Here is a 13,838-nt window from a genome sequence, read left to right as displayed (position 1 = left end):
CTTCATAATTTTATTTAAAAATGGGATACTACTTTTTTTGTTTTCAATGTTTTTCTGCATGAGCAAATTGTAGATAACTTGCTATACAAACATATAAATTATAATATAAAATTGGAGTTGATAAAAGATTAATAAAATTGGTGGTACAGAAACCAAGACAGCCCAAGTAGGACACCACCCAGTTAATCAGATTCCTCTTAGCCTGGATCAAATTTCTTAGCGTTTTTTTTTTCTCCTTCGAAGTTGTAACATCCACACAGTTGAATCCTCCGCTATATAACTCCTTCCTTTCTCCCTTCAAAAGCTCATTTCTTTCTCTCTCTCAGCCTTTGACCACTAGTCCAAAATACTCTTTGCTTTTTCACACTCTCACACTCTCCCTCTCACTGCCTCTATCAACACTTTTTTTCACTTCCCAATTTCTGCACATGCCCCTTTTCTCAAAGCTCAGATCTCTCTCCTTCAATGTCAATATACCCACAAGCTGTTTTCACTCAAGATTGACACTACACAATTTTTCTTGAGTCACCCCACTTGTTTATCAAAGTTTCATTTGATTTCTTGGCCTTTGGAGGGAGGAGAAGCGAGGAGCTTGTTTTTTTTGGGGGGCCAAAATGGCAGCAGAGAGTGTAGATACTACAAATAATACTAATACTAAAGGATCATTGCCAGAGGCAGAGAAGAAGAAAGAACAGAGCTTGCCATTTTACCAGCTTTTCTCATTTGCTGATAAGTATGATTGGCTGCTAATGATCTCTGGTAGCATAGGAGCCATTATTCATGGCTCATCAATGCCAGTATTTTTCTTGTTATTTGGTGAAATGGTTAATGGGTTTGGCAAGAATCAATCTGATTTGGAAAAAATGACCCATGAAGTCTCCAAGGTCTGTTAAATTTCATTCCTTTTTAATGCTAATGTTAGATCTGAGAGATCTATTGCTTACTCTTCTTCCGCATATTTCTTGTGATGATTGCAGTATGCGCTATATTTTGTCTATCTTGGCCTTGTTGTGTGTCTATCATCATATGCAGGTACGTTCATTTACCTTTTTGTGCTTGTTTTTGTTGTTTTATGAATAGATCATAGAGCCACACATGGTTGGTGCTTCACCCATGGCCCAGAACAGAACAAAACATGACTCGTGTAGTGCGTTCATATCGGACCAGAGGGCTGCAAAGCTTAGCCCAAGTGGTCCATGGATTGGCCTTTCGTCCTTTTTTCTCTCTTCATTTGTCAATTTCATCATTTTCTTTTTCTTCCCATCTCTTTAAAACGTTATCTCCACCCATCATATGTCCTTAACAGTACTCCATCTTTATGGTAATTAAGCTATTTATTGTGCTTTGAAAATGGTGGGATTTACCAGAGATTTCTTGCTGGATGTACACCGGAGAGAGACAAGTCGGCACACTGAGGAAGAAGTATCTAGAGGCAGTGTTGAAACAAGATGTTGGATTCTTTGACACAGATGCAAGAACTGGAGATATTGTTTTTAGTGTCTCAACAGACACTCTTCTTGTCCAAGATGCCATTAGCGAGAAGGTTTTATTTTTGATTTTATTTTTATTATTTTTATCAACTTTTTGCTATTCTCATCTTGATGATTTTTCTGCTTCTATTTTGTGTTTTTGTGGGTTCATTAATGCTTCTTGATTTTGTACTGTGTGCGTGTGCGGCAAAAATCTAGTGTTGTGGGGGTTAGCGTTAATTTGCAGTAAATGCTCATTCTGAAATTGAATTAATGCGGGTCCCATGCCTTCTTGTTTGACTGGCGCATATTAGCAAGTCTGACTTAACCTGCGCGCCACTCCCACGTTGGATTTTTCTGATTTCTGTTCTTAAATCCATCCATTAGCTAACTTAATGAGAAATAATAAATTCTAGCTTCTATTGTTCCTAGTTTGATTCTGTATTTTTAATATTATACTTGTTTGTGAATTTTAGGTGGGAAACTTTATACACTATCTATCAACATTTCTAGCTGGGCTAGTGGTTGGTTTTGTATCAGCATGGAGGCTAGCATTGCTAAGTGTAGCAGTGATACCAGGAATAGCTTTTGCTGGTGGCTTGTATGCATATACACTCACTGGCCTCACATCCAAGAGCCGCGAATCCTATGCACAAGCCGGCATAATTGCCGAGCAGGTGATGTTTTATTAGCCCTTCTGCTACCAAAAAAGCTACTTCAATTTGTAAGCTTTCTTTTCTTTTCTGGGTTGCATTTCGAAGTTTTGTTGAGTTGATGATATGTTGTTCTTTTCGGGTGCCACAAGATTCCGTGATTCAATGTTTGGATTAATGACAAGGAAACACAGCCTGTGTTGATATCAAGTTAGTTTTTTTATTTTGTTGTGCACTGGAAAGCTGCGGCCTATGCGGTGGTTTGGAAGTGGCATTTTGTGTATCATTGGATTTGGTTGAGTTTCCATGTGCAACTGTGAAATGGGCATCAGCTTTTTCTACACTTTACTGTTTTTCTTAATTATTATTATTTAATCCAATTTTGGCTTTTAGACCCTTAATTGGTGCCAAATTTTGATATAAAACCATGGCTATAAAGTGATGAAATGTATGAACTGCAATAGTTTTTGTTTATGTTGCTCATTCGTTCTGGTCATCTAAATTATCTGTTTTATTGCGTAGGCTATTGCGCAAGTTCGGACAGTTTATTCTTATGTTGGGGAGAGCAAAGCCTTAAATTCGTATTCAGATGCAATACAAAATACTTTAAAGCTTGGATACAAGGCTGGGATGGCCAAAGGTTTGGGTTTAGGGTGTACTTATGGAATAGCATGCATGTCATGGGCCCTTGTTTTCTGGTATGCTGGTGTTTTTATCAGAAACGGACAGACTGATGGAGGAAAGGCATTCACGGCGATTTTCTCCGCCATTGTTGGTGGCATGTAAATATTAAACTAATGAAATACCAAAATTTAGACTTTTTTTTTAAAGAAAATTAAGAAATAAGATTGGTGATATCATAACTGATATTGTTTTACACAGGAGTTTGGGCCAGTCATTTTCAAATCTTGGGGCATTTAGCAAAGGTAAAGCTGCTGGATACAAGTTGATGGAAATTATTAGGCAAAAGCCTACCATTATTCAAGACCCCTCGGATGGGAAGTGCTTACCAGAGGTTAATGGGAACATTGAATTCAAGGATGTAACTTTCAGTTACCCATCAAGGCCAGACGTTATAATATTCCGCGATTTCTCAATCTTCTTTCCTGCTGGAAAGACTGTTGCTGTTGTTGGTGGTAGTGGATCAGGGAAAAGTACTGTTGTCTCTCTGATAGAGAGGTTTTACGATCCTAATCAGGGTAATTAAGAAACTTGTCACGATTCAATGTTCGAGTTTTCATGGTCATAGATGGATGATTGTACTGATGCCTGATGTTTATCATTGGTGAGCAGGACAAGTTTTGCTTGATAATGTGGACATAAAGACCCTGCAACTGAGGTGGTTACGCGATCAGATTGGGTTGGTGAATCAAGAACCTGCGCTCTTTGCGACCACCATACTTGAGAACATACTATATGGAAAGCCTGATGCCACAATGGATGAAGTGGAAGCTGCTGCTTCTGCTGCAAATGCTCATAGCTTCATTACTTTGCTTCCTAATGGCTACAATACTCAGGTTGGTATATGTAAGCAATGCTAATACCATTTTTCTATGATAACTTGTATAAATATTTTCGACCTTGATTATCGTGAGAAAAAAGGAACAAATTCATGTTTTAGTCTGAATTCATTTGACCTATTACTGTTTCTTGATGCTATGAACACATGGATCCCGAGCAGGTTGGAGAGCGAGGAGTCCAACTCTCTGGCGGCCAAAAACAGAGAATTGCAATTGCTAGAGCTATGCTGAAGAATCCAAAGATCCTTCTTTTGGATGAAGCTACCAGTGCCCTTGATGCAGGCTCTGAAAGCATAGTTCAAGAAGCATTAGACCGTCTCATGGTTGGAAGAACAACTGTAGTGGTTGCGCATCGACTCTCCACTATTAGAAATGTTGATACAATTGCAGTTATCCAACAAGGGCAAGTTGTTGAGACAGGAACCCATGAAGAACTGATTTCCAAAGGGGGAGCATATGCTTCATTAATCAGATTCCAAGAAATGGTGAGAACGAGAGATTTCGCAAACCCATCAACTCGACGATCACGCTCAACACGTCTAAGTCATTCACTTTCAACAAAATCTTTAAGCCTCCGGTCTGGAAGTTTACGGAACTTGAGCTATTCATATAGTACAGGTGCTGATGGTCGTATTGAGATGATCTCCAATGCTGAAACTGACCGTAAAAATCCAGCACCAGATGGCTATTTCTGCAGACTACTCAAACTAAATGCTCCTGAATGGCCATATTCTATAATGGGTGCTATAGGATCTGTGCTTTCCGGGTTTATTGGTCCAACCTTTGCCATAGTAATGAGCAACATGATTGAGGTTTTCTATTACAGAAATCCTGCCTCCATGGAAAGAAAGACAAAGGAGTATGTTTTCATTTACATTGGTGCTGGTCTTTATGCTGTTGTTGCATATTTGATTCAGCATTACTTCTTCAGTATAATGGGAGAGAATCTTACTACAAGAGTAAGAAGAATGATGCTTGCAGGTAAAATTAACTACCATTTTTCTTTTTTTTTTTTTCCGTCTCATTTCACATTCATTTCCTGATTACAATTTCCCTTTAATTTTTCCCTCCTTAGCAATTCTGAGGAATGAAGTTGGATGGTTTGATGAAGAAGAGCACAACTCGAGCCTTGTCGCAGCACGATTAGCTACTGATGCTGCTGATGTTAAATCTGCAATAGCCGAGAGAATATCAGTGATACTACAAAACATGACCTCTCTCCTCACGTCATTCATAGTTGCTTTCATAGTGGAATGGAGAGTCTCCCTTCTCATTTTAGCTACCTTTCCTCTTCTTGTCCTTGCCAACTTTGCACAGGTAAGCTTTAGTTCTTTATTTTCTTATGAGAAATTTACTATTTAATTTTTATATTATCGAGAAATTCATTAATTGATCTCTTTTTTAAAAAATACATTAAAACACACCTACTGAAAAATCTACTAATTAAAATAGGGAGGTATTGATTAGGACTGATCAGTAGACTTTTTACAAATTTGATAGATCAACTAATAAGTTTCAAATAAAATCAATGAATAGAGTAAATAGTAGACTTTTTTATAACGTTAAACATATTTTAATATATTTTTCAAAACAGAAGATCAACTAATGAGTTTTTTCATAATATAGGAATTAAATAGTAAATTTTGCCTTTTTTTTTTTGTCTTTTTGGCGATATTGTTGGGTGGATTTGGTCCAAACCCAATACCCAAATCATCCTCAATTTCCCAAGGGCAAATACCATTTTTTTGGGTTCAATATGGGCAAAAGGGTAAATCAGAATCTCCCTAATTCATAAATTTTTTCGAGAACAGTGTCAGATCTTTGCATCTCCTTTTTTTTTTTTTATCTCTGGAATCTAACTTCACTCTACCCCTCACCATTAAACGACAAAATCTAGGAAAATAAAACGTCACTTGCGTCTGCACTGCACATGCTTCCTCCCAACTCCTCAAAAACCCCCCAACATAAGTTAATAATAAATTTGAATACTTGTGTAAATAACTAAAAATAGACAAGATTCCATAACCCAAAACCCATCAATTTCCATGCCACTGAGAAAGTGTCTCTTGTTCAGCTTAACTTCTCAAGGCTAGCCATGACCTTATGCTCTCTTTTTTCTTGTATTTCTTATCCCAGTCAAATCTCGACCTGTCTCTTTTTTCTTCTCTGGACTTCATTTTCTCTATATTTTTACCTGGCACTGACACTGTACCATGCAGTGTTTATATATCAGTTCTAGGTATATGAGTTTTCAGTGCTTTGTTTACCACTGTGTAGTACTCCTAGATGGATGCCACCCAGCGAGTGTTTCAATGGATTCTTCGCCCGTGAATCACATTATTTATGACACATTTCTTGGCAGATATTATCTTTGCTACATTGCTTTTCTTTTCTAAATAAAAAAAAATCTGGGTATTTGGGTGTTTTTGTTGGAGAGTGTCAGGTGAGTGACAGAGTCAATAGTAGCATGGCAGTGGCTGAGTGGCACCCTTTTCCTGCATTATTGTTCGTATTAGTCTGTGGTCCTTGTCGTTTTGAGCTTTTCTTTTCTTTCCTTTTTTTTTTTTTGAGCTTGAGTCTTGAATTTATGGGGTTTCCAGAATCTCTGATAGTTTTCCAACTGTGTATAAGTAAGCTGGGTCCTGTAGTAACAACTGCTCAGTCGTTGCATCTAAATTTGCATATGCAATGGGAGCCTACTCTAGCCATGGTTGGCTCCACTCCTGGTGGGTCCTTCCATTCTTTACACAGTTGAGTTAGTGTGCAATCATGTTGGAAGCTACCAACTATTATTCATCCAAGAACATGAAGGCTCTTTACCTGAATTATTAGAAATAAATAAAGAAAACCTAAGTTCTAAATTCAATGATGATCTCTGCCTTCTATCTCATGTCCATTTGTTTGAATGACTACTGGATGGCTGTCTCTTTTAAGAAGGGACTTCGAAATAACCAAAGGAAAACTGGGAAGATCTTGTACTAATCATGCTTAAATGTTCGACATTTTAACATCTTAATCTGACAATTCTAAGGAGTCCATTTCATTTTATTGGAAAAGTTTCTTGGGTGTTTCTTGATGGTTGATCATGTTATTTTATTTATTACACAGCAACTTTCTCTCAAAGGGTTTGCTGGAGACACCGCCAAGGCCCATGCAAAGACTAGCATGATTGCTGGTGAGGGAGTGAGCAACATCAGAACAGTTGCTGCTTTTAATGCTCAAGATAAAATCTCCTCTCTGTTTAGCTACGAGCTTCGTGTTCCACAGCTTCGCAGCCTACGTAGGAGCCAAACATCAGGCCTCCTATTTGGCCTCTCTCAGCTTGCTCTCTATGCCTCTGAAGCTCTCATCCTTTGGTATGGTGCTCATCTTGTCAGCAAAGGGTCCTCCACATTCTCTAAGGTTATTAAGGTTTTTGTAGTCCTGGTGATCACAGCTAATTCAGTTGCAGAAACTGTTAGCCTTGCTCCAGAGATTATAAGGGGTGGTGAAGCTGTTGGGTCTGTGTTTTCAATCTTGGACCGTTCCACAAGGATTGATGCAGATGATCCTGAGGCTGATTCTGTTGAATCAATCCATGGGGAAATTGAACTTAGGCATGTTGATTTTGCATACCCCTCACGACCTGATGTTCCAGTGTTCAAAGACCTTAACCTTAGAATCCGTGCTGGCCAAAGCCAGGCCCTTGTGGGAGCTAGTGGATGTGGAAAGAGTTCTGTGATTGCATTGATCGAGCGATTTTATGATCCTACTGCTGGAAAAGTTATGATTGATGGGAAGGATATTCGACGATTGAATTTGAAGTCACTGAGGCTTAAGATTGGGTTGGTGCAACAAGAGCCAGCTCTCTTTGCAGCAAGCATTTTCGATAACATTGCCTATGGAAAAGAAGGCGCAACCGAGGCTGAAGTTATTGAAGCAGCTCGTGCAGCCAATGTGCATGGTTTCGTTAGTGCATTGCCTGATGGGTACAAAACACCAGTTGGTGAAAGGGGAGTTCAGCTCTCCGGAGGACAAAAACAAAGAATCGCAATAGCAAGAGCTGTTCTTAAGGACCCTGCAATACTTTTACTAGACGAGGCTACGAGTGCACTTGATGCTGAATCCGAATGTGTGCTACAAGAAGCACTTGAAAGGTTGATGAGAGGTCGAACCACGGTTCTTGTAGCGCACCGTTTATCAACCATCAGAGGTGTGGATAGTATCGGAGTCGTGCAAGACGGGAGGATTGTGGAGCAAGGCAGCCACTCGGAACTGGTTAGCCGCCCTGACGGGGCCTATTCTAGACTCTTGCAGCTACAGCACCATCACATATGAGAAAGGAGGAAAAGAGGGTTTTGATCAAACACGGCCACGGTGGTTGGTAATTATATTTGGGGTCCATTAACCTTTATGTTTCCATTTTTTTTCTCTTCTTTTTGAATGATGATGATAGTTGTAGATATGGAAATGTGGAGACTATATGTTGAGAACTATATCACCCTATTTCAAATGGGGTAACCAAGTGTTATATTATTAATATCTAATGGTTGATAAGCCTGTTGTCTATCTGTTTGATTGGTGATCCAATTAATTTTTTTTCCTCCTATCCTTTGTAAGTCTTACTTTATAATTAAAAAAAAAAAGGGCATAAGCCCAGAAGCCATCTTTTGCAGCTATCAATAGAAACCCTTTTCCCTGGTTGTTGCCTTGCTAGTTGCATGTGTCTGCTAAGGTGGTATTTACAGTTGAAGATAAGGGCAATCCATCTTTTTTTTTCCCCTTTTCAATCACCCATACCCACGAATAATAAAATAACACTCAATTTTAATATGTTGTGCTCTCTTAATAGAGGACTACATTCGCAGAGTGTATATCATTTTCTATAAGTTTCCGTTAAACTCATTAGTTACAAGCTAAAGTTATTTATTAATCATATTAATCTAATTACATCTGATTAATTTCTCGATAAAAAAATCACTCAATAAACACTTTAATTATAATGATTTTTTCTTTAAAAACAATCCAATATATTTATTATAACTATAACTACATAAACAAAAATTAACAAAAAATTACATGAAAAATAACACACCCCTATTAATGGATAAGAATTTTTTTTTTTTCCACTTGAATTCTAAGTCCCTTTTTCCACATAGCCTCTGTTTGGACAGAAGGAAAGAGGAGAGGAAAGAAAATAATGAGTGAAAAACAAAAAGGAATCTTGATTTTCCTTTATATAAAAAAAAGGAAACTAAAAGGAGGAAAGAAAATAAAAGTTTATTTTCCTTTGTTTAGTTTCTCTCTAAATTTGGAGGGAAAATAAAATAAATTTTTTTTGCTGTCTTTCTAAATACAGGAGAGGAAAAATAAAAATAGTCCTTCTCTTATTTTCCTTCCTCCCCATAAAATATCCAAACATAATGTCAAAACCGAAACCTCAATATATTGGAAAAAAGCCACTATGCTCATTAGGCAAAACCAAACAACCTTTTTATAATATTCTTATTTATAATGTTATATACTTCATTTTTAATCTACTTATAAATCTCACTCAATTTAAAAATAATACAATAAATAGAAGGTTTATTTTATATAAAAAATATTTTTTTTTTAATTTCACTAAAGAATATTTCTAGTACTGTAATTAGAAAAAAGTCTTTTCAAATTCTTCTAATATCATGAGTCACAAAATGTAGAGACACATTCATTAGAGGCAAATGGTATGAATTATTATAATGAGAAAAGTAGTGCTTAAAAGAATTATTTTATTAGATGTAAATGTGAAGCATGTGTTTGAAAAGTGAAAGATAATGATCCAATAGCAAGGGTCCCAACAAGAAGCTCATGAGTGGATCTTATTATTATAAGGTGAGCTTCCCTTTCCTCTATTATAAAATTAGATTTTTCCAACTGTGTCCTTCCCATGTTCATAGATTTTCAAATCAGGACATCTCCCTTCACTATCAAATTGCTCATAATTATGTTTGTTAAAAAGAATGCTACAGTACCTGTACTTGATCTGTCACAAAAGAGAAACCAAAGGAAAATGATTTTCTGCTCAAAATATTTCTTTGAAAATATAATGATTTGATAGTTGTTTGAATGGTTTCCAACTAAGAAAGAAAAATAAATTTACTAATATCAAATTTCATTTTTTTTTATCTAAAAATATATCTAATTCATCATTAAAATGCCTAAATATCAAAATAAAGCTAAATATATTAAGTAGATTGCAACTTATACTTTTAGATTTTGATAAGTAGGTGCAGAAGAGCCAATTAAGGGGGTCACAAGATGAGAAAATTTCTCTGAAAATAAAAGAAAAAAGTTAAAAAAAAAAAAAAGAGGAAGAATGCTGATTTTAAAAGAAGACATAATGGCAGAAATCAAAACATTATCATGTGAGCGTTCAGTGGCTCAGTTGCATTATATGTGCCTGCAATTTCTTTTGTGAATTAAAGGTGGTGCTTCTGCTATCTGCTAAAATGTTGGACAATTATTTAAGTTTGAAGCTATACAAAGAGGCTCCAGCCCCATGCATTTACATTATTCAAGTTTGGAGGCATTTCTTCTAAGCCACTTCTTTATTGTCTGTTTTGAGACACTTCCAATTATATTAATTCTTAAGCTAGTTGGATTCAATTATATTAATTCTTTTTCACTATTCAATTATTTTAATACTAATTGTTTTAAGCATATGTTATCTATTTATCAGTTGAATAATTATTTTGATAGTAATTAATTAAATATTATAACAAATAATTTTTAGTATTTATTCTCCCAACCTCTAATTACTCTCTCAAAATCTAACTACTGTATTAGAATCTTGAAGGACATCCAACTTAACTGTCTCTCTCTCTTTTAATCAATATGTGCTAATCTTATTGCATACTGCATTATTAGATGTCCATTTTAACATCCATATATATATATATATATATATTTTTTTAATAATTCTGACTGGAATTCAAATCTTTCCGTCCTGGAGACCATACACTAAGCTAATTATAATTCTGTAAAACTTTTTTTTTTGAAATGAATAATTCTGTAAAACTTGAACTTCACTTTATTAGGAAGATATTACTATAATTGACTTGGGGTTTTATTTAAGGTAATTGCTTAGATTAATGCATATTTACATCATAAATTATAGAAATAAAACAATGGGTATTATGTCCCAGAAATTTGTATATAGAAAGAAAAGTAGAAGCAGGAAGAGACATGTGAGGTGGTGAAAATGCAAGTGATAATGGCAGAAGCAAAATTGGAATTTAGTGGGTTAGATTCAGGGAGGGAGGGGTCCTCCCCATAGACTTTAGCAGTGTGTTTGGTTTTGGGAATTGGGGAGTGAGTGAGTGAGTGAGTGTACAAATGTTGACTGCTAGTCATAAGAGATTCTGACCTCTGAAAGCTCCAACCCATTTCTTAGATGGTACAATTTTGGATTCTTTTGGCTTATTATTATTTTATTTTTCTTGATAGGCTTTTGTAAGTTATTGATGCTGCCAATTCTAAATTCAAACACAGCAAACGATTGCTGTTTCTGGTGGCAACCCCCAAGCTCATCTCAATTTCTTCTCCCTTCTAGGCTTCAAGATTTTTGATTTCATTGCATTACTGTTTTTAAATAAAGCACTTTATTAAAAATATTATTTAGAACATATTAAAAAATAATTTAAAATTATTTTGAACGTAAAAATATCAAAATAATAACACAACTTTTTTCAATAACATTCAGAATAATATTTTAAATAAAAAAAAAAACATTTTTTGAAGTCTAAACACAATGCCAAATACCCTATAATATGTATAGGACCCATCTCATGGATTTTCTTTTCTTTTCTTTTCTTTTGAGATCCTCATCTTAATCTAAACCTAAAATTTATTTTAGGCTACTAATTATTAAGTTAATGTTTTATCTTAAATTTATTTAATCAGCTAATTCATTCTAATGGAAAATTAATTAAATTATATTATTCTAATTTAATTTTCAATTCAATTTTGATTATCCAATTTAGCTATAAATATAAAAATAAAAAATAATTATTTCTGGTATGCCTATATGCTTATCATTATAAGCTTACTGCTGAAGACAAAATTAAAAATAGTGTAAATTAAGTCCAATTCATAAATGAATTTTGTATCATGAGAAAAAATAATTATGAATATTAAACATTATTTTCAAACACAAATCATGGGACTTTACTTGTGGGGGTTTCTTCTCTTTTATAATATTTTATCTATCAACATCTATTATTTTAAAAAGATTAAGGAGTATTAAGTAATTTTTTTTTCAATTTTACTCTTATCTCTAATAAACATAATAACTAATATTTATACAATTTCTTAAAATATCTTACACCTCTCCTTCTCTCTCTTAGTTATCTCATTTTTCTAATGATAATGTAGAAACAACTAAAGATTAATATAGAGACAGAATTATTAATATTGAAAAAACCCATTTGGGGTTTTGATGATAATGGAGATTTCTATACATTACTCATTGTTTGAATCCTTAATTATGCAGAAGAAATGAAAGAAATAATAAAGGACAAATAAAATAAAAGAATAAGTTGATTTTTTTTATTATTTTATCCCTTTTATAATTTTTATTATTTTTTAATTATTTTAAAATTATTATCTATTTTCTTTTTTTACACTATAATAATATATAAATTGCCTATTATAATTCTATTTAATGTTATTTTATTTTTAAAATAATTTTTAATAAAAAATTATTTTTATTAATATATGTAAAAAATTAAAATGAATAAAAATTATGAAATAAAAAAATATTTTAAATAAATTATTATAATAAAAAAATTATATAATTTCTCTTAGAATAGAAATGAGAAATAACAATTATACCCTTGCCATCTTAAATAAAAGCCTTTAAATAAATGCTCATTAAAGAATTTTTGAACATATAACATCAAATTCTCCCCACTTCTTTTCATTTTCTGCCAATTTGAAAAGAAATATCTTTTGTCCACTATAAGGAGTTTGGGAGACAATTTTTCCTTCGTTTTCTCTTTTTCTATTCTTTATTCTATTTGATGTCGAAACAAAAAAATTTAAAGAATTATATATATATATTTTTTCTTCTCTCTATTTTCTTCAATTTTTATAAAATTAATTAATTTGTCCCTAATCTAAAATCACTCAATATCTTTATATTTTACAAAATCTATCTCTTTAATTTTTTTAAAGAAAAATTAGCCGCCTCTAAGTTATTTGTATTATTTAATCCATATAATTACATATTAATTTAATCATTATAATCTTAAATATTTATACTATTTAATTTTTTTCGCTAAAATTAAAATAAATTAAAAAAATATTATGTTCAATAAAAAATTAAAGAATTTAATTTTATAAAATATAGAGATGTTTTAATTAATTAATTTTGAAATATAAATAAATTAGTAAATTTTCAAAAACTTAGTGGCCACATAGTTATTCTCCATATTTTTTAAAATAAAATCTAATTTAATTTTAATATCTTTTGTGATATAAAATTTGGCTGTCCTTCAAATTAGAGTATTTGAAAGCTCAATCAATCAAGTAGCTTGTAGCTTATAATTAAAAATAAAACAAAATCTAAATTATTTATATATTAAAATATTAACAAATCTTTATGAATATATTAATTAAAAAGAAAAACATTAATTTAATTTTAAAATTATTTTATAATGATATCAATTATATTTCAAATAAACTAATTTAATTTTATAACTATTTATATTTAACCCCTTTCACTTTTTAATCCTGATTCCGTCCTGACAGGAAATTATCTTTTACTTCTCTCTCTTTTCTTTTTTTTTTTTTTTTTTTTTTTTTTTTTAAACATGCATAAATTGTATTAAAAGCCCTCAAATAAATATTACAAGAATAGGCAAAAAGCCATAAACTTAAAAGCCCACATAAATATAAGCCCTAAAGCCCAACCCATATACAAAGAGGTGCTAATCAACCAATCAAGTAGGCAACACTGATAGCAACAGTTGACTAAGATAGTAGAGCCATCACTAGAATAAGTAGATAAGGAAAATAGAGCACATGGAAACACTGCCTCTTTCTATAGACGAACAAAGCCTCTTGCAGAAAAAAACAACCTGGAAGGAAGGAAACTGATCACCAATCTTGCCAAAGCAACCAATGAAACGATCTATCCTTTACACATATAAAAACACAGGCAACTAAAAGGCTATCAA

General features: G+C 33.3%; 1 protein-coding gene across 2 annotated transcripts; it reads left to right on the top strand.

The window, feature by feature from the left end:
- Positions 1-222: 222 nt before the first annotated feature.
- On the top strand, positions 223-8,188 carry LOC110622948 (ABC transporter B family member 19). Of its 2 annotated transcripts, XM_021767710.2 has the most exons (10): positions 223-884; positions 978-1,032; positions 1,368-1,543; positions 1,946-2,146; positions 2,645-2,904; positions 3,005-3,321; positions 3,416-3,639; positions 3,804-4,623; positions 4,718-4,959; positions 6,751-8,188. In XM_021767710.2, exons 1-10 carry the CDS (start codon positions 615-617, stop codon positions 7,957-7,959), a joined length of 3,774 nt encoding a protein of 1,257 aa, XP_021623402.1. In that variant the 5' UTR covers positions 223-614; the 3' UTR covers positions 7,960-8,188. The 2 variants fall into 2 exon arrangements, with proteins under 2 accessions (XP_021623402.1, XP_043808484.1); XM_043952549.1 differs by lacking the exon at positions 223-884 and having other exon boundaries at positions 972-1,032; positions 1,946-2,193.
- The last annotated feature ends 5,650 nt before the right edge of the window (positions 8,189-13,838 follow it).

This window comes from Manihot esculenta, chromosome 17 (assembly GCF_001659605.2).
Source record: "Manihot esculenta cultivar AM560-2 chromosome 17, M.esculenta_v8, whole genome shotgun sequence".
NCBI lineage: Eukaryota > Viridiplantae > Streptophyta > Magnoliopsida > Malpighiales > Euphorbiaceae > Manihot > Manihot esculenta.
This window is presented reverse-complemented; position numbering and strand designations above follow the sequence as displayed.

Excerpts from the sequence above, each read along its gene's own strand:
- LOC110622948 (XM_021767710.2), top strand. The coding sequence starts at position 615 with ATGGCAGCAGAGAGTGTAGATACTACAAATAATACTAATACTAAAGGA. Across the intron at positions 2,147-2,644 it reads CCGGCATAATTGCCGAGCAG|GCTATTGCGCAAGTTCGGAC; the intron begins GTGATGTTTTAT and ends TTTATTGCGTAG. Across the intron at positions 3,640-3,803 it reads CTAATGGCTACAATACTCAG|GTTGGAGAGCGAGGAGTCCA; the intron begins GTTGGTATATGT and ends GATCCCGAGCAG.